The sequence below is a fragment of the Rhinichthys klamathensis genome, unplaced genomic scaffold (genome assembly GCF_029890125.1).
Source record: "Rhinichthys klamathensis goyatoka isolate OS25496 unplaced genomic scaffold, OSU_Roscu_1.1 h1tg000035l_1, whole genome shotgun sequence".
In the NCBI taxonomy this organism is placed as follows: Eukaryota; Metazoa; Chordata; class Actinopteri; order Cypriniformes; family Leuciscidae; genus Rhinichthys; species Rhinichthys klamathensis.
In genome coordinates, this window is record NW_026606583.1 from 3,162,115 (window position 1) to 3,188,567 (window position 26,453).

Consider the following 26,453-nt stretch of genomic DNA (forward strand, 5'->3'; position numbering starts at 1 on the left):
AAATACGTACAACACAGGAAAGAATGGCATTTGTCAATTTTAAGGACCTCCTTGGTGGTAGCATTACAGTGCATCATTTTTGATGTGGTATATCTTGTTTATGAAATGTATTTTTATTTTAAATAGGAAAAATGTAATCTGGCAAATTAAAATAGACTGTACTTTAATCACACTATTAAGTAGAGGTGCATCGCAATTCTCTCTTCAACGATTCTGAATCTATTCTAAAAAATGAGCTTATTTTTCCCCCTCATATATGCAATGACACCTGTGTGCACTAGAGACAGCCATATCGATAGCCAGACTATATTTAGCTATATTAATTCTTAACATACTGTTGTTTTGATTTGTTATTAATTTATTATTTAAAAAAGTGGTTATAATTATATACTGTATGTAATTTAATAAAATTGCACAAATAAACATTGGTGTAAACATTAATTAATAAGGGGAAAAAAATCTTGATCAAGAATTGGTTTCTGTTTCTCAGAATCCCAGAGGTGTCTAAAGATTGCCACTTTGTGCTGTTTAGTGGGTCCTGCCTGCTGTTTTCTATGGTCCTGTTACACTCATCAGTTTTTAAACAAGATTGTTTGATCTCCTCCATTTTGCTTTCCTTGTGCTGATTTCTTTCTATTTGGTTTAATGGAGTAAACAGCCCTCTTCCTCATCAAGCATGCAGTTGTGTTTATGAATCAGTAGATTCATTCAATTATGAATAAATGGAGCATGTGAGCTACATTCTGCTGGCAAAGTGTTATGTTATATCACTCAGACAGGAGACTGTTTCAAACTATTTATTTAATTGATTATTCAGTAAAACTAATCACTATGCAGATGTGTGTCTTGCCTTTTACTTGACAATCAACAAGCCCAACCCAAAGAACTAGAGAAATGATATTTGAAGTTGTAATTGAAAACTGAATGTGGCCTGTAGAAGAGTTAGGGCCTGTGATTTCTGGGATGCGGAAAATGTGGACAGAATCACAGAATCCAGTCATAAAAATGTAATTTACTGTATAATTATTTACCGTATTGTATATATGAGGACATGAAGAGCTGCTCTGAGTCATTTCATTTTAGAAAATTATCCACTCAAAGGTCTTCATAATCACTACAAACTGCCAAATTAAAAGTTCGGTTTAAAAATATATTACTATAGAGTAGACCTTATTCACAGCAGCTTAATCTTTGATTTTTTTAACGGGAATGAAAGCAAGGCTGTGAGGGATAGACACACATCTCTTCAGTGGGATTTTCATTTCAGGTGTTTTTTATGGATTATTCTGCTGCCCAAACACTGCAAAAATATTTCAAAAAAGAAATTTAAAAAAAAAAAAAAAAAAAACTCCAGACAAGATGAGCTGTGGAAAATTATAAGTGATCTAGGAGCTTTATACAGCTTTTTACAGCGGATGCCATTGAAAACACAGGTATGAAAGCGAGGTTGTGAGGGATAGACTTACTGTCACGGCGCTGCTCTGAATAAGGTCTATTGTACAGTAGAATGTACTTCTCAAAGTAATAATAATAACAATAATACAGTTTATAAAAAAAATGATTTTTAGAGGAATATCATAATTTTTTTTATTAATGCTTTAATTTACACATTAAACCTCTGTTGTTTGATAAAGTGAAAGGAATTGTGAAAATGTCATTTGAATACATACAGTGCATCTGGAAAGTATTCACATTTTGTTATGTTACAGTTACAGCCTTATTCTAAAATGGATTAAATTCATTATTTTCCTCAAAATTCTACAACCAATACCCCATAATGACAACGTGAAAGAAGTTTGTTTGAAATCTTTGCAAATTTATTACAAATAAAAAACGAATCTCAAAAAAATGTAATGCAAATCTCACAGCAGTGTTAAATTGTGGCTTGAGCGTAAATCAGCGTTTTCTGTTTACTAAACGTTTTTTTTATATAAAATGCTTTACATCTCCTTCCTGAGTGTTTTAGCTGACCATGTAAAAGCCAGTGATGGGTTTGCAACTCTTGCACATCAAAGAAAGGAAATTTCATCTATCATGATAGCTCACCAACCTGCCATATGGAGGATTTTGCTAGCAGTATTATTTCCTTGTTATATTTCATTACATGGAATACATTACAACATGATATTTGACATCATATCCATTATGTGAAACATCTGATGATGTTTAGGATCATTTCGGAATTGCTGCATGTGGGATGAATTAGTGTTTCGGTGTTTGTTCTGATTATTATTGAGCACAGGGCTTTCCTTTACACATTTCTCAGGGATGTGTGTAAAGGTCTGTAGATTGGTACTCGATCACCTACTCATACTGAAACATATTTGGAAACATCTGTTAATTACATGGATAACAAGCCATCTCTTCTCTCTAGTTAAGACACAGCGCTCATGATACAGAAATGTTCCTGCAGGAAATATTAGATACAGGTTTTACCTATATAGTCGCAATGAAATGGAATTTGCGATAGTCTTTTCTTCCCTATTGTGACATATTGGAGTGAAATAGCTTCTTGAACCAGAAACGATTTAGGACTTGATTTTGTCCATCTGGAATTGATTGGATAGTTGTTTGCTTTTGCTGTCTTCTCATGTGACGTGTTTACTGGCGCGAGGGCGGCTATTATAGAAGAGATGTTGCTGCTAGATGAAGGGGAAGTTATTTTGATTTAAGATTATGAGGGCACAAGACAAAAACAATTATGTGCACGGATAAATCATTTATAATAAATGCTGCGATATAACATAAAAATTTTGATTTCATGGTTTCAAAGACCACATGAAATGGCTTGGCGAGTGCCTGTTATTGTGTTATTAGTTTTTGTCATTGGACAAAACAACGGATGCAAAATGAGGCAATCATTTTTCGTCTGTTTTCCAGAAGAGAAAGTTAAAAGGTAGTTCTGAGTTTTTTTCCACCCAATAAAACTCAACCTGTATCTTTGACCACAACGACTATCAGCAGCTTTGTTTTAGCTGTAGAAATGAAAGATTCCCCCAGTGTGCCGCTGTGTGATTGTGATAGACATAAAATACCAGACAAACATCACTGAGCAGCTGCCAAGTGTTACAGTGTGAGAATGTGCTGAGGTAGGAGAATGAATTCATGGTGTTTTCCACGACTCCATTCACAGCAGAGCAGTTTCCCTCCGATAACACAGCTGTCAGTGGATATGTTTGTTCTGTGTCTCTAATTATTGTTCATGATTGATTTAGTAAGGCATATGGAATGCTGGCCTTCAATGAGTCAAGGGAAAATGTCAATCTCCAGTTCAACTAAACTTACACATTTCCCAGTTTTATGATTGCTTTGAGGCTGAGGTTATAAAATAAAATAAACATTATGACACTAAATTTAGATAATTGATTATAAAGGAGAAAAAGGGTTACAAAACAATCAGTTTAGTTCAATCTTTTTAAAACTGGTCACATTTCATTTATAAATAAAAAATTAAGAAAGTACCAGTAAGTAAGAATTGACTATACAAATATATAAATATATATATACACATACATATATATATGGTGAGTGTGTATGTATGCATATATATATCTATATATGAAAATAATTTTTTTTATATATATATATTTATTAAAAAATGGTTGATTTTCATTCATTTATTACAGTATTTTTCCCGCATTACAGTTTGATGTTGGCATAAACATGCTTAAATCTCCAAAAATACTTTTTTTCACCTGAAAGGTCAGCTTCTACTGTATACTGTACATACTTCATCTCTAGCTGGACGGAAGGGCTAGTATATACTTTAGTATTACTTAACAAAAGGAAACTTGTGCAACACAGATCAGTTTATTTCCCAATGCCAGTTGCAGTTCATAAACCCCACCCCAAAACTGACCAGTTTTATAAAAGTTGCAACAATTTTGCATGCCACACTAAATGACTTGTCTCTGAATCCTAGTTGATACATTTTTCTTTATTTCTATGTATGAACTATTTTTCTTTGCAGAAGGGATTCACTCCCCTGCATGTTGCAGCCAAATACGGGAAGATTGAAGTTGCTAACTTACTGCTACAGAAGCGAGCGCCGCCTGACGCCGCTGGAAAGGTAAAAGTGTCTATTTGCACTTATGGTAATAGGTTGTCGATTACTACCTTTAATGTACTGCAGGGATGGGCAAATTCGCTCCTGGACGGTCACTGTCCTGCAGAGTTTAGCTCCAACCCTAATGACTGAACAGTGTCTTCAGAATTACTAGAAAGCTACAGGCATGTGAGTTCTTATTAGGGTTGGAGCTAAACTCTGCAGGACAGTGGCCCTCCAGGACCAAAGATGCCCATCTTTGGTCCAGCATTCATGTTAGGAGTTTATGTCATCACGGCCATCCTTCGGTTTCTGGTGTGGTAACATGACCATGGTAAGAAATTAAGCAATGATTTTCCTTTCTAAGCATCTGTTGAAAGGAGGGATTTGGGGTGAGAGACATGAATATGGGACACATTTTAATTCTTTCTCTGTGTAATGTCTAAAAATTATTACATCTGTTTTCCAACTCGGCAAACAAACAATAATATATAATTCAAAGAAGTAACAGCATGTTTAAAAACAGTATCATTAAAAACAAAGTCACTGTAATGTAAAATGTTCTACAGTTCTATTACCCAGTAAGCATGCATGCTTTGTAGAGATCATCTGGAAGTGCCATATTCACTTTTATTCTGTATCATAAATCTGCTTCTGACAGCTTGTGAATGCTTTAAAACGACATCTTCCAGATGAAAACACACATTGGATGGGGCGTTTGTAAGCTATCAGGATACATACTATCATTTTCCAGACATGTCAGAGATTTCATTCGCTAATGTGCACTGGCTAAATTTACTCTCTAAAGCTAAAAGCTGATTGATTTATAACGGCAGCTGTTTCACACACCTGTCTATCTATGTGTGTGTGTGTTTTTAGAGTGGACTAACACCACTGCATGTTGCTGCACACTACGATAACCAGAAAGTGGCCCTCCTCCTGTTGGACCAAGGAGCGTCCCCACACGCAGCAGCAAAGGTATCAGGAAACCCTTACCGCATCTGTGTACTGATCACAAGATCTCAACTAGCAGACGCAAATCTCATCCAAACGCAACCACATCCGCACATACAAACACACACACAAGTGATGAAGAAATATGGCCGCAGACCAAACGGCTGCACACATGCTCACACAAAACAACCTCTACATTCTTGATCAATTTTTGCCATTTCACTTTTTGTCCACCCACTGTAACCTCAGAGGATGGTAAGCTTTTTATTGCTTTGCTTTGAAAATAAGTGGTTCTTGAAAACTGTGTACTTCTGTGGCTGATGTTGTTTTGATAGATTGCTCAGGAATAGTTCACCTAAAAATGAAAGTTCTGTCATAATTTATTCATCCTCAAATCAGGATCAAAAAACCAGTATGACTTTATTTCTTAAAAAAAAAGAAAAAGTAATTGGTCGCCAAATGTTTTCATTCTATGGAAAAGAGCAGCGTGACCATTCTTCAAAACATCTTGTTTTGTGTTCCACAGAATAAAGTCATGCAGGTTTTGAATGACATGAAGACGGATGAATGATGATGACAGAACTTATTTCGAATTATTCCTTTATTAGATTTATTTCTTTAATGCATGTGTATTATGCCTTTAATAATTAGCAGTTCTGTTTCTGCTCACCCCCTGAAAAAAAGTGCTTCTAGGGTTTGTCATATGATTTCTCTATGGTCTTCTGGTCCCTTCTGTGAACTGTGCAGTAAATTACTGCAAACTCAAAGAATCATGTATACATCAAGTTCCAGCTGGTTGCGTCGAAAATACCATTGATGGCAAAACGAGGCCTGGATTCATCTATGAAAATGTTGGCTCTGTTCTAAACTGCCTATATATGCTGTCTACTGCCTATATAGGCAACTAGGCGAGGTTGAAACCTCGCAAGTGACTGATTTGGACTATCAACAAGTCCTTGTCACTCAATTTCCTTGTTAATAAAAACTCCTTTAAAGACAGCTCTAATGTGAGGTTTTTGGATGGTATGGATGGTGCCTGTTGAAGCCATCAGCCCACATTCTTTCAACTTATTTTTTAAATAATTGTTTTTAACAGCCGTGGTGAAAAACGTCTCAGGTTACGACTGTAACCGTAGTTCCCTGAGAAAGGGAACGAGACGATGCGTCACTTGACGCTTTGGGAACACCCCCAGCGTGCATGCGTCTGAGCATCAATGTCAACTAGTCCAATGGAAAGAATGAGCGTCACGGGCGGGTGACGTCATGACCAGGAAGGGATAAAGGCTCACCCGGTGAAACGCGGCATTAGCTTCAAAAAGTCGAAGCAAGCCGATCACAGGGAAGCAGGAAGTATGGCAGGGTGACGCATCGTCTCGTTCCCTTTCTCAGGGAACTACGGTTACAGTCGTAACCTGAGACGTTCCCTTTCGAGGGAACTCTCGATGCGTCACTTGACGCTTTGGGAACGAGAATACCCAAAACGCCAGAATTCCAAGTACCTGAGTGTCAGTCTGTTGAAACTAAGCACTAAGCACCTGAGAATCTGGGGCAGCATCCAGGTCTAAGCTGTAAAACCTAACGAATGTGAGCGGTGAGGACCAGCCTGCCGCAACACAAACGTCTTGAAGAGAAACTCCAAATAGTAAGGCTTTAGAGGCCGCCATACCCCTCGTAGAATGAGCTCTGACCGCCAAAGGACACGGCAGGTCAGAGTACTCGTATGCAAGTGAAATAGCCTCAACTATCCACTCACTAACCGTCTGTTTAGAAGCAGGAAGACCCTTCTTAGGTGATCCAAAGCAAATAAATAACTGGTCGGACTTCCTCATTGACGATGTCCGATGAACATAAGTATCCAGTGCTCGCACTGGACACAAGAGGTTCAGCCTTTCCTGGTCCGCAGATGTAAAAGGAGGAGGACAGAAAGCCTGCAGCACAATAGGCCTCGGAGTCAAGGTCGGCACCTTAGGGACGTATCCCTGTTTTGGATATAAGAATGCCTTGACCATCCCCGGTGCAAACTCAAGGCAAGTGGGGGAAACCGAAAGGGCCTGAAGGTCTCCAACTCTCTTAAGGGACGAAATAGCTAGCAGAAAGATAGTCTTAAAGGTAAGAAACTTCTCTGAAACCGAATCTAAGGGCTCGAATGGAGCCCTAGACAGGCCTTCTAGTACTAAAGCAAGATCCCAAGCTGGCACCCTAGTGCGAGTTGCAGGCCTTAGCCTCAAAGTGCCACGAAGGAAACGTGTAATCAGGGGGTCTCGACCCAACGATGTACCCCCCACCAGGGCGTGGTAAGCCGCAATGGCCGCCACGTAGACCTTGAGCGTGGAAGGACATAGACCTGACGTAAAGCGCTCCTGCAGGAACTCGAGTACTGTGTTCACAGAACAGTTAACTGGATCCCACTGATGTCGGTGACACCATACAGAAAAAACTCTCCATTTAAGCGCATATAGTTTCCTAGTAGCTGGAGCTCTGGAGCTTAGAATGGTCTCAGCAGCCTCAGCTGAGAGACCACTCTCTATGAGTTGGGCCCCCTCAGAGGCCAAACCCACAGGTTCCAAATTTCTGGTCGAGGGTGAAATATTGTGCCCCCGGCCTGAGACAGAAGGTCTCTCCTGATCGGGATCTCCAAGGGAGGACCGTCTAAGAGATGGATCAGGTCCGCAAACCAGATCCGACTCGGCCAGCGTGGTGCTACTAGCAGTAGGCTTATTCCGTACTGGCGGACTCGTTCCAGAACTCCTGGGAGCAGAGCAACAGGGGGAAATGCGTACAGACGTAGCCTCGGCCACGTCTGCACCATAGCATCCAGCCCCAGGGGGGCTGGGTGAGTAAGGGAGAACCAAAGTGGACAGTGCGTCGTATGCTGAGACGCAAACAGATCCACCTCTGCTTGGCCGTAAAACTCCCAAATTTTCTCCACCGCCTCGGGGTGGAGTCTCCAGTCCCCTGGCCTCAGCTCCTGCCTCGACAGGATTTCTGCCCCAATATTCTGGTCCCCAGGAATATACACTGCCCTCAGGGAGAGTACCTTCCCCAGAGACCACAGGAGGATCTGGTGCGCCAGCTTGCAAAGCGGACGCGACCGCAGACCCCCCTGACGGTTCAGATAAGAGACCACCGATGTGTTGTCTGTACGGACGAGCACATGATGGCCCCTCAGGTCTGGGAGGAATTGCTTCAACGCATTGAAGACGGCCATCATCTCCAGGCAATTTATGTGCCAAGAAAGATGATGACTCCTCCACCGATCCTGAACCGAGCGGCCTTCCATTACCGCTCCCCAGCCGGTGAGGGAAGCATCTGTCGAGATCGTAACTCGATGGCAGAGAGCTCCCAACACCGGACCCTGGGTTAAGAACCAGTGTTTTCTCCATATAACCAAGGCACGAAGGCATCGCCGCGTGATCTTGATCATACGAAGTGGGTTTCCCCTCGGGGAGAACCCTCTGGTCCTGAGCCACCACTGCAAAGGTCTCATGTACAGCAGGCCAAAAGGAATCACGTTGGACGCTGCCGCCAAAAGACCCAACAGTCTCTCGAACTGTTTTACAGTGCGTGACTGGCCTAGCTTTAGCTCTTTGGTGGCTGTCAGGATAGCAGCTACACGAACGGGCGATAGAGTGGCCCGCATCGTCACTGAATCCCATACCACACCAAGGAAAGTGGTTCTCTGTACTGGAGAAAGCACACTTTTCTTGGCATTGAGCCTCAACCCCAACATCTGCATATGAGCGAGAACGACACCTCGGTGCCGAACCGCCAACTGCTCTGATTCCGCTAGAATCAGCCAGTCGTCGATGTAGTTCAGAATACGTATGCCCTGAAGCCTGAGAGGGGCTAGAGCTGCATCCACGCATTTCGTGAACGTGCGGGGTGATAAAGCTAGACCGAAAGGAAGAACCCGATATTGGTATTCTTTGCCCCCGAAAGAAAACCTTAGGAACTTCCTGTGCTGAGGGAGGATGGAGACATGGAAGTAAGCGTCCTTCAGATCTATCGTGACAAACCAGTCCTCGGATCTGATTTGAGTCACGATCTGCTTGAGTGTCAGCATCTTGAACTTGAGTTTCTGTACTGAACGATTTAACAGACGAAGATCTAAAATGGGACGCAACCCTCCATCCTTTTTTGGAACAATGAAATAACGGCTGTAAAAACCCGACTCTCTGTCGGGTGAGTACACCTGTTCTATAGCTTCCTTTGCTAACAGGGCCTTTACCTCTTGCTCCATTACCAGAGCCTGCTCGGGATGCACCACTGTGGGCAGCACCCCGTTGTAACGAGGAGGACGAGAACCAAACTGGATTCTGTATCCTTTCTCTACAATCTGCAGGACCCAACGAGAAATATTCGGCAGAAGCTTCCACGCTGCCAGAAAATTTACTAAGGGAACCAGCCTCTCGAGGCTGGTCTCTGGTGTTATCGAGACGGCTAATTCCGGAGCCTGAAACATAATGGCAGGAACTACCTGAACTGGACGCTCTAAAGCCCCCCTCAGAGGGCGCGAAACCGATGCTGTGCCGCAGCATAGCATCAGCGACTCGCTGGAGACCGCTGCGCCCTGAAGCACCGAGGGTGGCAGGGTTGGCAGAACGGTCTCGTGAGGACCCCGAAATGGAACGGGCACCGTATAATGAGGTGTACACCGCTCCACTTCGGTCGGGGCTGTCCTCACAGGCCTGATGCATGAACATCAGGACCTTTTTTTTTTTTTTTTTACCGAAGTCTTCTTCGCCTGAAGAACGGTCCTCAGATCCGGCTTCGACTTAGAAGACTTCGGTTGAGAGGGTTGCGTCCGTCTCCAGTCTCTACGTGGAGGTGCACGAGACGCAACACTCTCTTTCTGATGCACACGATATGATGAGCCGAACGGCTGGGGCTGCTCACGCCCAGCAGCCCCAGGGGGCTGGACCCGGCGAGGGATAAACTTTTTAAAAACGTCAGCTTGTTTCTTTGACTCCTGAAATCTCTCGACGACCGCGTGGACTGCGTCGCCGAAGAGACCAGAAGGTTCAAGCGGAGCATCTAATAAAAAAGCTCGATCTTTTTCTTTAATTTCAGACAGATTTAACCATAAATGTCTCTCAGTAGCTACCAAGGCTGCCATAGACCGCCCAATTGCTCTGGCGGTCTCCTTAGTAGCCCTGAGAGAAAGATCGGTAGCCCGACGAAGTTCACGAATATCGTCATGACTGACTCCCTCACTACTATCCAGATCCCCCAGCAGGTCAGCTTGATAAGCCTGGAGCACTGCCATAGTATGCAGACATGCTCCAGCTTGACCTGCTGCCGTATAAGCTTTGCCCACTAACACCGAAGTGGCTTTGAGCGGTCTAGTGGGCAAAGCCGAGGCTTTCAGAGACGATGCGGGACCAGGGGAAAGATAACTGGCTAAATTCTCTTCCGCCTGGGGCATCGCCTCATAACCATACTCTTTCAGCCCTCTTATTCTCGAATAAGTGTTAACTTGAGGGCTGAAAAGACGTGATGAGTAAGGTTTATTCCACGATTTAGATATTTCATTGTGCAAATCGGGAAAAAATGGAAGCCCTCGTGGTGGAGATAATGTGGTGGAAGATAAAAAGCGCTCATCTAATTTGCTTTTAGGACGAGCGCCCTTCTTCTCAGATGGCCATTCAATATTTAATTTCTCTACAGCCCGCGACATAACATCCACCAGCTCATCATATGCTTTCACTCTCCAAACTCATCGCATCAACCTCCTCGGAGGAAGAGCAATAAAGTAATGGAGGGCTCTCTCCCCGGGCGGAAGAAACCGCAGAGCGTGCTTCCGACACCGGGGGGAGAGCGTTGGATCTCTCGGGTAAGGAAGGAGAAAGAGCCCTCGGACCCGTCTCCAACCCCTCCGAAAGTTCCCAGCGCGGGTCCTGATCCCTGCGGATCGCGAGCCTGCCCACTCTCTTTATCAAAGAGTGACAGGCGAGAGCGGAGCATGCGAAGCGGTAACATCTCACAATGCTGGCACTCAGCCCCCTCGAAGGCTGAGACCGCATGCTCCACTCCCAAACAAACGACACAAAGCTCGTGTGTGTCCCCACCCGTTAAATAACGCGGGCAGGGAGAAGCACACTGTTTGTACACTTGTTTAGTTTCCATCCTTTTCCGCAACAGACAACAGTAAATAGACAGAGACAAAATGACACAGATCGCTTGCTGAGACACAGAAGCTAATGCCGCGTTTCACCGGGTGAGCCTTTATCCCTTCCTGGTCATGACGTCACCCGCCCGTGACGCTCATTCTTTCCATTGGACTAGTTGACATTGATGCTCAGACGCATGCACGCTGGGGGCGTTCCCAAAGCGTCAAGTGACGCATCGAGAGTTCCCTCGAAAGGGAACTACATTACCTATAATGTGATGCACATAAAATTCCACCAATCAGAGGCAAGTAAAATGTGCCAAAAGAGCTCTTTAGGGCTGCTTACTCCCATGACGCAATATAGTTTTCCTACGCTTTTAAAATAATCTAGCTTCGTTCATGGCTTATAATACTTTAATGAAGACTTTAAAAAAAATCCATATGGGAGAAATGAATGGAAAAAATACTTCCAGAACAAACGCCCATGAAAAAGTGGGTGAGCACTCTATAGGGACTGATGTTAGCATCTTGCTAAGCTAATGACGTGACACTCGTAAGAGTATAAAAATAGCACAAGTATTGAGTAAATTGTCATATTGATACATGTCAATATTGAGTGAATTATATGACTTGGATTTATATATGTGATTCAGCTTCATCAGAATTTTCTTTAGAAGCAGCATAATGATTTTTTTTAACGGCAATCATGTCGGAAATGAGCCTATGATGTCATACAATATTGTCTACATATGCCGCTTTTGGAACGGAGCTAAGAGATCTGAAAGTTTAATGAACCAGTTCTCTCATAGTCTTTATTCACAAACCCATCTTTAATTGTAACAGTCATTTTTTTCCACAGTTTTTTGTTTGAGCTTGAATAGGGAGTCCATGTTTTCATGCTTTTAAACTGTTTGTGTTGTTTTGTCCTCTCTGAAACGGTTCAGCGTAAACCCCTAAACAAATACAGTGACCCAGATACTGCCTTTGTTCCTTCACAACGAACAGCAGCCAGACCTGGCATGTGGAGAACACTAACTGACTCACAGTTTTGGATAGGACCGCTCTCCGTTGACCTCACTGGCTCACACCTCAGTATTCGCTAGCTGTTGAGAAACAAGATCTTTTTTTCTTATGCTCAGTTCGACTAGCTTCAGACTGCTTTTCTCCACCTTTCAGCCATCGTTCCACTCCTAATCTGTGAGGTTAGAAGCAAAGCGCTGCTGTCAACATGTTCCTGTTTTGGAAATGTTATAAATCTAAGGTTTTAGTGTGGTTATAGTGGTTTGGCAGCATGTGGCTTTGTGCTGTAGGGCTGGACGAGCAAACAATACAGTAAAATCGAGTTAAAAATGTTTTCCTCAGTACTTTTATACTTAGTTTGACGTTATACTTTACTTATGAGGACCCTTTTGGAATTGCTCTGTTTATATATTTTTATTTTCATTTTGTAATATAGAAAAATGCCTCGCAGGGATTTCCATTAACATTAAGCGATGATGCAAATGAATATTTGAATCAGAGTTGTGAATAGATGTTACTTAATTTAATATTGCATATTTTTTGTGAATAGTGATTTATCGAAATATCGGCCAGTTCTAGTGCTGTGCCTCAAGGCAACATGAGAAATGTATACAGTAGGTCCAGCACATTGTTGTTGTACAATTAAAGGGTTTACCTTTCAAGTCAAGTTAAGTCAAATTTAATTGTATAGCACATTTCAGAGTAGACAATTCTCAGAAAGCATTGATGAAGATACGATTTTGTTTTCTGTGGAAAAATACCCACTTGTCAAAGAGCCTGATGTGAGTGAGTTTAACATTTTCCAAATTTTGAGAAATATAGAGTATGGCTTTAATTGCAGTTAGTATAGTCTCTGTTTTTAGACAGAGTTACTATAACATGATATCATTATTTCTGTACTTTCAGTGCCTAATACCAATCCTCCTTACTGTTTACACTGTTGAAAAGTTCAAGGGGTATTGAGATTAAATGGTGATCTAGGACAAGCTCCCGCTTGTTATCATTTTTATTTAGATTTTGGTCTGGATACTCATAGACATCCTTTTATTATGATCTCCTTCACTTGCTTTCCCTCCCAGAACGGCTATACTCCTCTGCACATAGCTGCCAAGAAGAACCAGATGGAGATAGCGACCACGCTGCTTGAGTACGGAGCTGATACCAATGCTGCGACCCGCCAGGGCATCAGTCCTCTCCACCTGGCAGCCCAGGAGGGCAACGTTGACATGGTCACACTCCTGCTCGCCCGTGAAGCCGCCGTCAATCTGGGAAACAAGGTGAAAAATCAGCTCAGTTACTTTATGACACTACTCCACAAAGAGCATATTCAACAGTATTAGCATTTTTTTTATTTATCTTCCAATTTGGTTTTGGGTGAGTGAAGTTTGTAACAGGAAAAGATCCATATGACCTCATTATACTTATAAAGTCAACATCAAATCCATATTGACCTTATTTACTTTTATTATCAGCTCCGTTAGAATGACCTACACTGATGGATGATTAATTTCTGCATGATGTGTCATATCTGTGCAGTTATGTCACTAAATTGGTTGATGAATATTTATGTCAGAGTGGACTGACCCCTCTTCACCTGGCGGCTCAAGAGGACAAGGTCAATGTTTCAGAAGTGCTGGTTAATCATGGTGCCACAGTGGACCCAGAGACTAAGGTATTGGACACACACCCAAACACACATGTTGGGTTTCCATGTTTCATGGGGACTTTCCATCGAGACAGTAATATTTATACTGCACAAAAACTGTATATTCTATGCCCTAACCCTAATCCTAACCCTACCCCTAAACACAACCCCCATAGAAAACATTCTGCATTTTTACATTTTCAAAAAACACCATTTAGTGTGATTCATAAGCTGTTTTTCTCAAGGGGACCAAAAATGTCCCCACAAGATCAAACATTTCTGGTATATTTTGTCCCCACAATGTAGGGAATACTTGAACCACACACACGTTAGGTTTCGCTATCTTTGTGGGAACTCTCAATATACGTACATAATGATTTTTATACTGTACAAACTGTATTTTCTATCCCCTAAACCTACCACTCACAGAAACCTTTTAGCATTTTTACATTTTGCAGTGAGCATAATTTACTATGTTTATTAATACATTTACCTCGTTCTGTCCTTGTGGGGACAGACAGATAGGTAGATATGCGACACATACATCCACACACTATGTCTGGCCAGTTCCCTCATTGGTCACTCGTGTATAAACATCGAACTGCCCCGGCTCAAGGTCGTTCAGTGCGGCTCTCAGATGTTGAGAGAGTGTGAGACACAGCAGCACACAGATCAATACTCAACAGCACAATGACCCACAGAAAACACACTCTCAGCACAGGGAATGATGCAGAGCAATGATAAAGAACAAGAGCTTATTGTTACTATTATTACTCTGCCCTAGTTATTGTTGCTGATTCAGACAAGCTTTATAGAACATCCAATTGGATTGAACTGGATACTACTGTGTACCTTTATGTGTTCAATATTGTAAAACCTATCCAAGATTAATAACTAAATCTCTATGGGCCCTACTATACACCAGGCGCAATGCGACGCAAGTGCTTTTTGCTAGTTTCAGCCTGACGCAGTTATCATTTTTTCATGTCCTGCGCCACGTTGTTTAAATAGCAAATGCATTTGTGCTCCCATCTGTGCTCCCATGGGCTGCTGGTCTGAAAACGAGGTGTGTTTGGGCGCATTGTTGGCGCGATGCTATTTTGAGGCAACTAAAATTTTGATTTTAAAAACAGTATATATATTTTTTACTGTTTTTACTGGGTTTTTTTTTACTGCGCAGCAGCACACAAACATGCCAAATATTAAAAATAAAAGGATTACACTGTAAAAGATTATTATTGTGTACATAAAGAAATGGTGGAATCCAGTTTGTCCCGTAGGTGGTCTGCTTGCGCGAATTCCACCATGTAAATAGCCAATCCACCATGGCACCAGCGCAACTGGCTTTTAAAGGGAATGGGAGATGAGACTCTGATTGTTTTATTGCACGTTACGTCCAAAACATCAATTACCCATTAAGAGAATAGGGACAACCCTTTTGGACCATGCGCCGGGCGCACCGACCATTTTTCCCATCCGCAAAAAGGGATTCACGCCCTAAGTGCACTTGCGCCATGCGCTTTAGACCATGCGCTTAGATCGTTAAAATAGGGCCTTATACCTCTAAAAAATTAGGTTAAGTGTGACTGAAGAGCTGGAAGAGCATTCTTTGAATACAGCATGGCCCTTTTTATGTGTGAAAGATTAATGTGCTTGACTGGAACAGAAGTCTGAGTAATGTGTGTCTCTGTGTTCTGGTTCAGATGGCATACACACCCCTGCACGTCGCCTGTCACTATGGCAATGTGAAGATGGTCCACTTCCTCCTGAAGAACCAGGCTAAAGTCAACGCCAAAACTAAGGTTATTGAAATAATGTTCAGAGAAAGCAGTGTGTGAGGCTGAGTAACTGCATTTCTTTATCTTTTTAATTACTGGTGGAAAAGTTTGAATCTCTCAGTTTTTCTCTCAAATCCTCTCATGTTCAGAATGGATACACACCTCTTCATCAGGCTGCTCAGCAGGGTCACACACACATCATTAACCTTCTGCTGCAGCACGGAGCCTCTCCTAATGAGCTGACAGTGGTGAGTGTCACAAAAGTCTGAATTCATGCACCTCTACAAAACAAGATGCCTAAAAAATATATATATATATACGGAGAAGTTTGCTGTTATTTTTCTAGGAAATCAGACTGATTTTTGCACTGTGAAATAAGAGGGAAAAATCCCATAGACTTACATTTAAGGGGCTGCAGGAGTCACGAAAATCCTGGAATTTTCAGGGAATATTTAAATGAGGTTTTCAGACTTTTTTACTTAAGAAAATGCAATGTTCTAGTTTTATTTTTTTACATTGATGATCTCTGCATTGATTTTGCCTTTTTCTTGAACCTACAGAATGGAAACACGGCCTTAGCTATTGCCAGGCGCCTGGGTTACATCTCTGTGGTCGACACGCTCAAAGTCGTGACAGAGGAGACGCACACTACTGTGGTGAGGGATTTTGTGTCATAACATATTTTAAATATATAAATACAGCTATTCTGCAGGATAAGGTACACTGGGTGTAACAGTGCTTTAGTGCAGAGGTTTTCAATTGGTGGATCTCAGCATAAAAGTGGATTGCAGGTCTGTTGAGATAGTGTCACAGAAAAAAAAAGAATGCTACATATATAAAAATAATAAACGGAGTGTCAATTTATACTAAGAGCTAATAGCCCGCCCGGTTGGCAGAGGCTATTTACACTAACTCCGCCCACTGACGTCTGGTTGGCCCAGAAAAAATTACGGAAAACGTTGGATTGTCAACAGTAGCGATAGTGTAGTGGTAAGGCGTGTGGCAGAAAGTTTTGTCCCGAGTTCTAATCCGCCTTTTGTCGAACTCGCTCTACTCCCTTTTCTCATCACATATTAGATCGGAAAGGTATTTATTTTCAATAAAAATGAAGAAAATATTCGAAAAGTGGAAATATAGTGTCTAACGTATGTTTACTAATAAAGTGTTTATCGGTCAGTGTTAGGGGTTGGTGTAGGGAGGGCTTTATTGTCCCAATAAGGCAGCATCTATTTAATAATTTTAATAAAAATAATCATTTACAATTTGTTATTATTGCATACCGTTTAATGTACAACAAGACTGAGGTGCAAATAGTATCTGCCACTATTTAAAAGTATAAATAGCATCTAATCACTTTTTACACTTATTGCAAAGACTTATTTTCACTTAGAGTAAATAGCATCTATTGCTAAGAAAATATGCTATTTTCGCCGATAATAAAATACATGCTTTAAGTATATTCGACACAGAGCAAAATTAAGCCACTTCCACAATTGCATCTTTTTATCTTTTTTGTTTGCAGACAGTGACGGAGAAACATAAAATGAATGTTCCAGAAACAATGAATGAGGTTTTGGACATGTCAGATGATGAAGGTAAAATGAAAAGTTTTCATGTGATAGTGGTCTGTTTTCATGTAAAGTTTATTTTTGGCCATTTACATATTATTTCTAACATTTTTTATTTAAATTACACAGTCCGTAGAGCCAATGTGCCTGAAATGCTCAATGAGGACTATATTTCAGATGTTGAAGAAGGTATCTCTTATTTTGTGTGGTTTGTTCTTGTAGCACCTGCCTTTTTCTTTTTTTCACATTTTCCAACTAACCAGATCTTCTTAAGTCTTTTTTGTGTTATAGACTCTTTTCACTCCATGGCTGTTGAATATGGCTTTGTACTAGTTGCTAGGCTACTCTTTATGAATATGAAATTCCTCAATATGCAAATCTCCATTGGCTTGCATATATTAAGTCTTGGTTTTGCTATTCTCTACATATAATTACAATTTCACACATACTCTCTTAGTAATTACAGCCTCTATGGACAGAATTGTTTTCTTCAAAAGTCTTGGCTGTTAGATAATTGGACAGAAGTTTGTTTGGCTCAGTCCAATTCTGTTTTGCAGTCAAAACCCATAGAGCTTCAGTGTAAGCTAAAAGAGGATTGAATAGAAGTTTGCCAGTCAGTGCTATGAATGACAATTTTGTGTATCCATTTATTTGATACTGTAACGTGATGGTTATGAATGCATTTTTATCCTTGCTTATATATATATATATATATATATATATATATAGGGCTGGTAAACCCTACATTATGGGGACAAAATGTCCCTACTAAGATGGCAATATCCGAAATCCTTGTCCTTGTGGGGACACTTTTTGGTCACACTAAGTGATGTTTTTTTAAAATGCAAAAATGCAGAAAGGTTTCTCTGATTGGTAGGTTTAGGGATAGGATTAGTGTAAGGGGATAGAATATGCAGTTTGTACAGTATAAAAATCATTATGTCTATGGAAAGTCCCCATAAAGCATAAAACGTACGTGTGTGTGTGTGTGTGTGTGTGCACTGCAGAGACTGAAGCATGGTGTTTAGTTTCTGTAAACTTATATTCCTGCATACTCCCGGGACATAACTCGCATGACTTCTTATTTACATATTACACCTCTGTACCCTAAATAAACCCTTCATATGAATATACTCTCAATATTCTGACATTCAGTTCCTGTATGAAAATGTCTCTTTTACAATATCTTGGACTGACAAAAATGAATGAATCAATTCTGCTCACATCACCAATTGGCAACTGAATGCAAACGTCTGGTCGGCATAACACCTTTTGACAATGCTGACGCTGCTCGCTTTTTCCATCTGATTCTCTCTCTCGCTCTCTTTGGCAGAGTGGAAGAGCTCAGCTCTGTTTATCCGATCGTGATGTGCAGTGCTAATAACTCAGATCCCAGGCAAACATCACCGGTAACTTGCATTTAAAGCCAAGGTTTACATTTACATTTATTAATTTAGCACATGCTTTCATCTGTCAAAATTGACCCAATTATTTTATTGGTTGCAATGTTCTAACAAACTTTAAGTTTGACTACATTCTGGTATAGAATGGCCACTTCCCATGATCTAATCAGTTCTCAATGGATCAACTGCAGATAGTAATGAGAATAGTTGACCCTAAATCCTCAACAATTTCGGTTCCGGCCAGAACTCTGTAAAGTAACCATCAAAATGGACGGTTTGTGTTTTTCAGTGTTAATTAAATAAAAGATTACACATCATTTTTTTTTATTATTATTGATTTGTCCTCGTAGTCTTTAATCAAAATAACATCCTCTCCCCTTCACAATGACATCTCTTCTCTTCTCTTGTGACTTTTTTACTGGTTCGAGGGCGGAAAAATAACCTCTCCCCTCCAGAAAACTGTTCTTCACAGCAATTAGCAAATGACAATTGCTGCAAACAATTCCAGATGGACAAAATCAAGTCCTGCCCTACATTTTTTCTCGTTCGAGAAGCCGTTTGCAACTTCCCTTTCATGCCAACTTTAACGGATCAATTGCAGATTTATTTTTTATTCTTTTTGACTGATTCATTAAAAGAATCATTTGTTTGTGAATCAGACTACCCTGGTTATGCTGGTTGGTTTTTGCTTGCAATCTGTATAAAATTATCAAATAAAAATAAAAGTATAAAATTACACTATGACATAAGAGTACAAACTTGATCAAACTAGTTGTAAAATACCATTCAATGCTGATCTGCATCTGAAATCTCTAAATTGTATTCTGAAATAACATGTTTACACGGTTGGGATTATAAACAGGTGTCGCGATGTGTTCCGTGATTCCCATATGGAACAGGATTTTGAGTTCCTGGAGTTTGAACTCTGGCAGCTCAAGAACGCTGTTCCCAGGGGGCCGTGGTCAGGTGGCGGGCGGGTTTTTGTGTGTTGGTCTCCCTCCTTTTTTACTATTTGTTCTGCTGCCTGTAGAAGGGCTCTTTTGTGATCCTTCAGTTGTACATTGTCTGATTACAGAGAGCACCTCAGCACCAGCACAAATTACCATAGAAATACGCCCCCTTCCACATCTATTGTGTCCCACCCCAGTTGGGGGCTCCTGAGGCATGAGGAATGCCGAGATCCCATTGCCACACTCGCTCTGAAACTGCCTCGAGTGTTACCTCGCTCCCGTGATGACCTCACACGGATCAGGCTCACGCCAGCCCCTCACCGTTTGAACGTCCTGTCAGGCTACGGCAGAGGGGTGTGTGTATGTGTGTGTGTGTGAACACGCGCTCAGAAAGAAGCAACTGGATCGCTTCAGACACTGTGGACAGGGCCACAGTGAACATGTGGAAATAATCGTGCTGTGTGGAGTTTACTGGATTGAGGAAGTGGCTTCTGGTAGTGAAAAAGGACAAAGAGGATCTGTAAATATTTTTTAAAGCTGGTGTGAAGATGAAGGATGGATTTGGCTATTAAGCGTAAGAGACCTTGTTTTTCACGAACTGCTATTTCTGATTTGATCACGCTGTCCAAAGCCACACAACATGATAGTTTTAAAGCTGAAGTGTGAGAAATGATATGTTTGTGTGTATGAGTTTACTTACAAAACTGTCACCAGAAGTTTGCTATAAACTGATTTTTAATGGTTAGTTTGAGTTTGTAATATTTATTATTAAAGGGTGTGTTATTTTCAGTCACAACTTTTTTACTGACCTGTTAACTTGTAGTGTTCAGGCTGCTAGTGAACCGTTTTATTGTGCAAGAGGCTGCACAGACATGGGTTCTTTCTAGGACATTTCACAATTAAATTGTGTAAATATCAGTGTGTGTGTGTGTGTGTATGAAAGAGAGTGAAAGTTGCAGTTCCATGGGGCTGATTTTGGGGGGAGGTGGTTGCCAGGGTGATTAGCAGAAGGGGGGGGGGGATCCATGTTGGAATGTTCTGTTGCCACAATCTCTCTCATAACCTGCATTCACAACGTAGTGTATGTGTCCCAATTAAGATTTTTGACGTAAACAAATTACATGACAGAAAGAGAATTATGTTTATTCTGGGCCACTTGCAAAAGTGGAAATAGATCCGATTAAAATCTGATCATACATTCTGGTTAGGGTTCGTTCTAAATCTGTAACTTTGCGTTTAACTTTAAGCATTTAATTTAGCCCAAACAAACAGACATTCAATTTTTTGTTTGTTTTGTGAATCATTTTGGCTATTGAGTACACTGAAAAAAAGGAACCTAAAAATGATCAAATCTAAATTAAGTGGGGTTTTTTTATCACTGAACCAACCTATCTATATACATTCATTTATGCCAACAAAACAATTTTTATGGGTGAAATAAGGTAGAAATAGCTTGGTAACAGTTTACCACTTTTTTAAGTGTATACTGTTTTTTGATCTTTCTTTTTTAAACGGTATATATTTTATTTTTAAAAGAAATTTAGATTTAAACATTTTGCCAGTTTTGCTATGTTCAGTATACAAAATGGATGAACTATAGTCATGATCTGTTTGTATACTGAATTATGATGGCTCATCTTTCATACATTTATTTGCATATTGTATTGGAATTGTCTTGTTAGAAATAATGTATTAGTTATTACATTATACGTGTACAGAAACGTAAAAATATGATTTGTTTAATGTTAAATTATTATAAATGCTGAATATATGACCATAGTTCAATATATTAAACTATGATATATATATAGTATTACTAGTAGTAGTAGTAAAAGTATTGTAATACTATATACATTAGTGTCACATTTGAGGCACATGTAGATCATGTGAACATCGTTCCCAAAAATCAGGAAATCTTAATTGGGTTCTTGATCTTGCAGTGTGACTGTAGTCTTCCTCTCTCTTCTATGCTTTAGCTGTAGCTTTTTGTGTGACTCACTTCACTGCTGCTCTGCTGTAGTGTCCATTAACTGCATCTCCTGAGGATGTATGGCCTGTTTGAATCTATCTTGTAATAGATGCATATTAAAACCCGATTTATGGTAACCATGAGCTAGTTGGAACATATGGTATTGATGTTCTCTAAGTGCCTTGCTTACATTTCTGTTCTTATAATAATGAAATCTAAACAAAGATTGCATGAATCTTCAGCCATGAAAGAGTTTGGGAAGTGTGCCAGTGATTGTTGTGGGATTGAGGGGGGCGTTTTGATTTGATCCAGCCATTCATTCCTAACGCCAACATGAAATCAAAACTTTCCCTATTCACTTTGATCCTGCTCTTATTGCCTATGAATCATCAGTTCACATTATTTCCAAAGAAAAATTGGAAAATGCCTTTTGAATGAATGCCATTCATGTTGACTATAAAGGGTGAGTGTTGCTGTAAAGGGTCTTTTTTTCCTCTGAAGGGTGTAGTAATTCTTACTTTTGCTGATAGGTGAGGATGCGATGACAGGAGAAACGGACAAGTACCTGGGACCGCAAGACCTGCGCGAGCTCGGAGACGACTCTCTCCCTCAGGAGGGATACGTGGGATTCAGTGTTGGAGCCCGCACAGCCAGGTAACGAGTTACTTGTCATCTAAACAGCTTTTTACATTATTATGAAAATTACACTTCATCTGTTAGTGTTTTCAGCAAAACATACACCATGGAAAGTTGCAGGTCTTACTGCACTCCAAAAATATTTAGACTTAAATTTAAGATTTATGCGTTTAAATTGCAAATTTCCATCTACTTGGATTACGCAGTTTTAATATAAGCAAACTAATAAACTTAATGTAATGCATATTTGTCAGACATGCATAAGTGAAACGGGTACGAATATTTATTAATTTATTTATTGGAGTGTGAAATGTTGCAGGTTCAAATCCCACAAGTTTAGGTCATACTGTTTTATTGGAATCAGTACTATTTTCTATTAATATAGTTTAGAATTAGTAAACATAACAGGTTCACAACATGTAGACTGTTGGACCTCATAAGATAAGAGAAAACATTAGGCCATTTAAAGAGACACCCAAATTCTCATGTTTTTCCAAACCCTTTTGACACAAAATGAGGTGTTTTGAAGAGCATTCACCTTATCTCAGCATAACTATAATCGAAATGAGCTGGAATCCATGAATTCTGAATGGAGAGCATTCATGGCTGCAGTACCCAGCTGTTATTTCCTGATTCCTGTCTTATCTGAAGGCTGTAGACTCTTTATTTGCATTTTGTGTTGGCCGCCTGCTGTCATCTTTTGATTCAGTAGCATGTGCTGTTGAGTGAGAAGGCCATAGCTAATGTTTAACCTACATGTAACTCGCTTCAGGGGATTTTCCCTCCAACAAACACAAGTTTGACAGCGTTCAATAATCGAAAGGGTTGAGTGAGATTTCAAACTACACGCAAGCTTCATAACAGGAAATTACCATCATGTTCAATAACAGCCCTAAGCATTTGTCACAGAGAGGACACCTTTCATCTAATGACTTAACGTTATGATATATAAAGCGTATTTTATCCTTTGAAAGCCAATGATGTCTGAAAACAAGAGTCATGTGCTAGAAATGCGGGGATTGGATGTCATATGCTTAATGCCATGTGACTCCTTTTAAGGGATCGTACCACACATTTATGCACCATATTGATTTTCGACTAAATAATCTGTGATTATTTTGAATGTATCAGTGTTGTCCAGTATAGGATATTTATTGCCAAATATTTCATATTTGATTATTTTCACCCATTTTACAGAAGTGTAAAGAGCACCTGAAAACCATACTTGAGTAAAAGTACAGATACCTTACAACGAAAATGACTCCATTACAAGTTACAAGTCACCTATTCCAATACGACTTGTGTAAAATTCTTAGATTTTAACAGTACTCAAGTATTTTACTCATACTGAATATATAGTCTCAAAGATGCAGTAGTCCTCAACACATAAGAGACATGCCAGTGAAAAACAAGACAGTTGATTTGTGTGGAGAGCAATCACATGTATATCTAAAATCAGAATGAAACTGAACACCTCAATATTGCAATAATCAAGGCCAACACAACAGCCTCTTAACGTCTACAAACCCTAAATCTTAGTTAAGCTCAAGTGCTCAACAAGGGCATAAGTAAAGCAATATCCTTTAAAACGGTCTCTTCAATATGACGGATAAACAAAATAATGTAAAATGAAATGCTGGTTTCAGGCCTCATCTCATATGTGAAACAACTGAGATTCACAACTACCTGCTAATACACTGACATTCACATAAAATAGCCTTGTTGACAACAAGTTTAGGTGAGTAAGGGCAAAACGAACAAGATATAGTACCTTCGATGCCCTGTAGGTGCCGATATCCCTTCTTTTGTAGCAGAAATAAACTGCTGCAGAAAAAGTTAGGTGACATGCAAACTGTAATTGCCCCTTACCCATCACAAATGTATTTGAGTAAAGAGTACATAATACTTATTTAAAAACATATTTAAGTACAGAGTAAAAGTTGCTAATATTTTAATACTCAGTAAACCTACAAAGTAGTTAAGTACATTAACTAATTACATTTACTCTAATACTTTATAGCACTGCCATTTTAATTTTTAACATTTTGAAGTACTTATCTTTCTATTTTACTTTTCTATTTTTAATGTATTTGAGTCAATATTTTCACTTGTAGCATACAAACTACTTATTGTAGATTTGAGTGTTTTTTAGTCGTTTTCTTTTTTTAAAATAAAGTAGGCCTAGTATTCATTTTGCCATCTATTGATTTAATTGCTATTTTTTTTTGGTTTTCGGCCATAACAAGAAATGAATTATCATCTTATCACTATAGCATCACCATAAACATTATGATCATAACGATCAGGCACAAGAAAGTGCTTCTCTAAAACTGAGGGTCTCTATCCTTGAGCATGTCGTCTCTCCAGTCGCCATACAGAGAATTGCTTGAGATATTGGCATATCTCATAATAACTTCTGTAGTGTTTATTTGTTCTTTTCTTCATATATGCCTAAAATCACATCCTAATGGATTAAAAAGAGGAGTAAAATCCTCAGTTAATTCGTGTGTGTGAGAGTACAGCACAATGCAGCACCAGACAGAGCCTGTCTCATTCAACCACTGCATTTCTGATTTGTTGCCTTCAATTTCCTCTGTTCTTCCTCTTCCATTCTAAACTCTCACCATAGTCCTAAAGTCAGGTAAGAGGGCATGATGCTTCCGACCCTTTCCACCCCTTATCCCGAGTCATTCTGAAACCATTGTTGTGTAATGTGCTTTGTACATTGTTTTTCATTTGATGAAGAATACACATTCTTGTTGTCCGTGGACTATGGTTTCAATTGGTTTTCATGGTTTTCAATTTTAGGTTTATGTTGACAGTTTGGTGTGTGAACCTCAATTTTTTTTTTTTTTTTTTTTTTTTCTCTCAGGTTTGACTGTCGTAAACATTTCAGTTTTTGTCCCTTTGAGTCCAGTTACTGTACCGAATAGTTTCTCGATGTAGCTTCCAGGGATACATGAAGAGCCTCATCAGTTGAATCAAATTTCATCCATTTAAATCAGCAAACTCACAGACCGCAGTACATGTTCACAGGACAGAAGCCGTACAGTGCCAGTTTTTGCTGCGAACTGAGAACCGCCACGTCATATTTATTTCTGATTGGGCACAGCCTTAGGAAAGAGCATGTGTGTGTTAGCTCAGTTTACATTAATGCACCTGGCCTTACTGTAAATAGAAATGAAGCCTAAAGTCACACAAAAAAAAAAAATCAGTAAAGTTTTATATAATTGTAATTTTGCAAGCTCTACCCCTTGATTACTGTTACTCTTAAACTATTTGAATTGTAGGTTTTCATGAACAGAGTGATTTTCAGTAAAATGTGCCCAAATAGCAGTGAAAATGTATCAGATATTAGTATATATGCTGAAATGCATTGCAACATTGCAAAGCATCTTAATCTGGCATATTTTGAAGAAATTGAACATCTTGCAGTATTTTTTTTCCAATAAATATTTATTTATGACTATCAGTCAAGTTTGGATACATTTTGGTGGTATTGCGTATTTAAATATTTCCCTGTATTTTTACATTTAGATAACTGTTGCCATCATCTAATGCTTAAAGTCAAAGATGATCTTTAAAAAAAACTAATAATTTCATCATTTTATGTTAAATTGAATTAATTAATAACACTTTTAAATTTCATTTTTAGCTAATCTCAAAAAGAATATCCATTTATATTTACATTATAATGTCGATGCCTAAATTCACTTGAAATATTTAAAAAGAAATATTTTTAAAGTGTTATTTTTTCTACATAAAATAGAAAAGAATTTTAATACCGGCCATTTCGATTATCAGCCATAACATTTTCGACTTATTATTAAAATTATGAATTTATTTTATGGAATTTTACACATCAGTGTATCGACACCACAGTGACATGAATAAATGCATAAATTAAAATATGTTAAGTTAGAAATATTTTATTTACTTTGAAGCAAATTTAGGTGTTCTTACTGATGTTCTGCATGTTCTACATTCACGGCATCAACTTTTCAAGATGTATTTAAATATTTGTAAAGGAAAAAAGTACCATGTTTAATCTTTCCCAACTATTATAAGTTCTTTGACAATAACATATCCAATAACGTGTTTTGGGTTAATTTCTGTAAAATTCCATTTTAAACTATCCAAACACGCAGATCCTCCTCAGATTTACATTAGAAAAGAGCAAACGTTTGTCTGATAATGTGTAACCACAGTATGTGGCAACAGCTGTGGAAGGATTGGTCAGTAACATTTTAAATTGGGGTTTAGTGAAGGATCAAATTGCTTAACGTTTAAAAGCTGTCTTGCACAGAGTTTTTGTCTCAGTCGTTCAAATCAAGTCATAACAAATATTCACCAGCGTATCATTTAAGATGCTGCAC

At 39.5% G+C, this 26,453-nt stretch overlaps 1 protein-coding gene across 37 annotated transcripts in view; it reads left to right on the forward strand.

The window, feature by feature from the left end:
• Positions 1-26,453, forward strand: part of ank3b (ankyrin 3b) — a 187,860-nt gene that overhangs the window by 128,341 nt on the left and 33,066 nt on the right. For 32 of the 37 annotated variants that reach the window (XM_056245887.1, XM_056245883.1, XM_056245893.1 and 29 more), the window contains 10 exons: positions 3,971-4,069; positions 4,925-5,023; positions 13,208-13,405; positions 13,702-13,800; positions 15,477-15,575; positions 15,701-15,799; positions 16,112-16,207; positions 17,074-17,146; positions 17,249-17,308; positions 21,972-22,095. In XM_056245887.1, coding sequence (XP_056101862.1) covers positions 3,971-4,069; positions 4,925-5,023; positions 13,208-13,405; positions 13,702-13,800; positions 15,477-15,575; positions 15,701-15,799; positions 16,112-16,207; positions 17,074-17,146; positions 17,249-17,308; positions 21,972-22,095 — 1,046 coding nt within the window. The remainder of the gene's footprint in view (positions 1-3,970; positions 4,070-4,924; positions 5,024-13,207; positions 13,406-13,701; positions 13,801-15,476; positions 15,576-15,700; positions 15,800-16,111; positions 16,208-17,073; positions 17,147-17,248; positions 17,309-21,971; positions 22,096-26,453) is intronic. The other 5 variants (XM_056245884.1, XM_056245895.1, XM_056245888.1 and 2 more) reach the window with 1 other exon arrangement.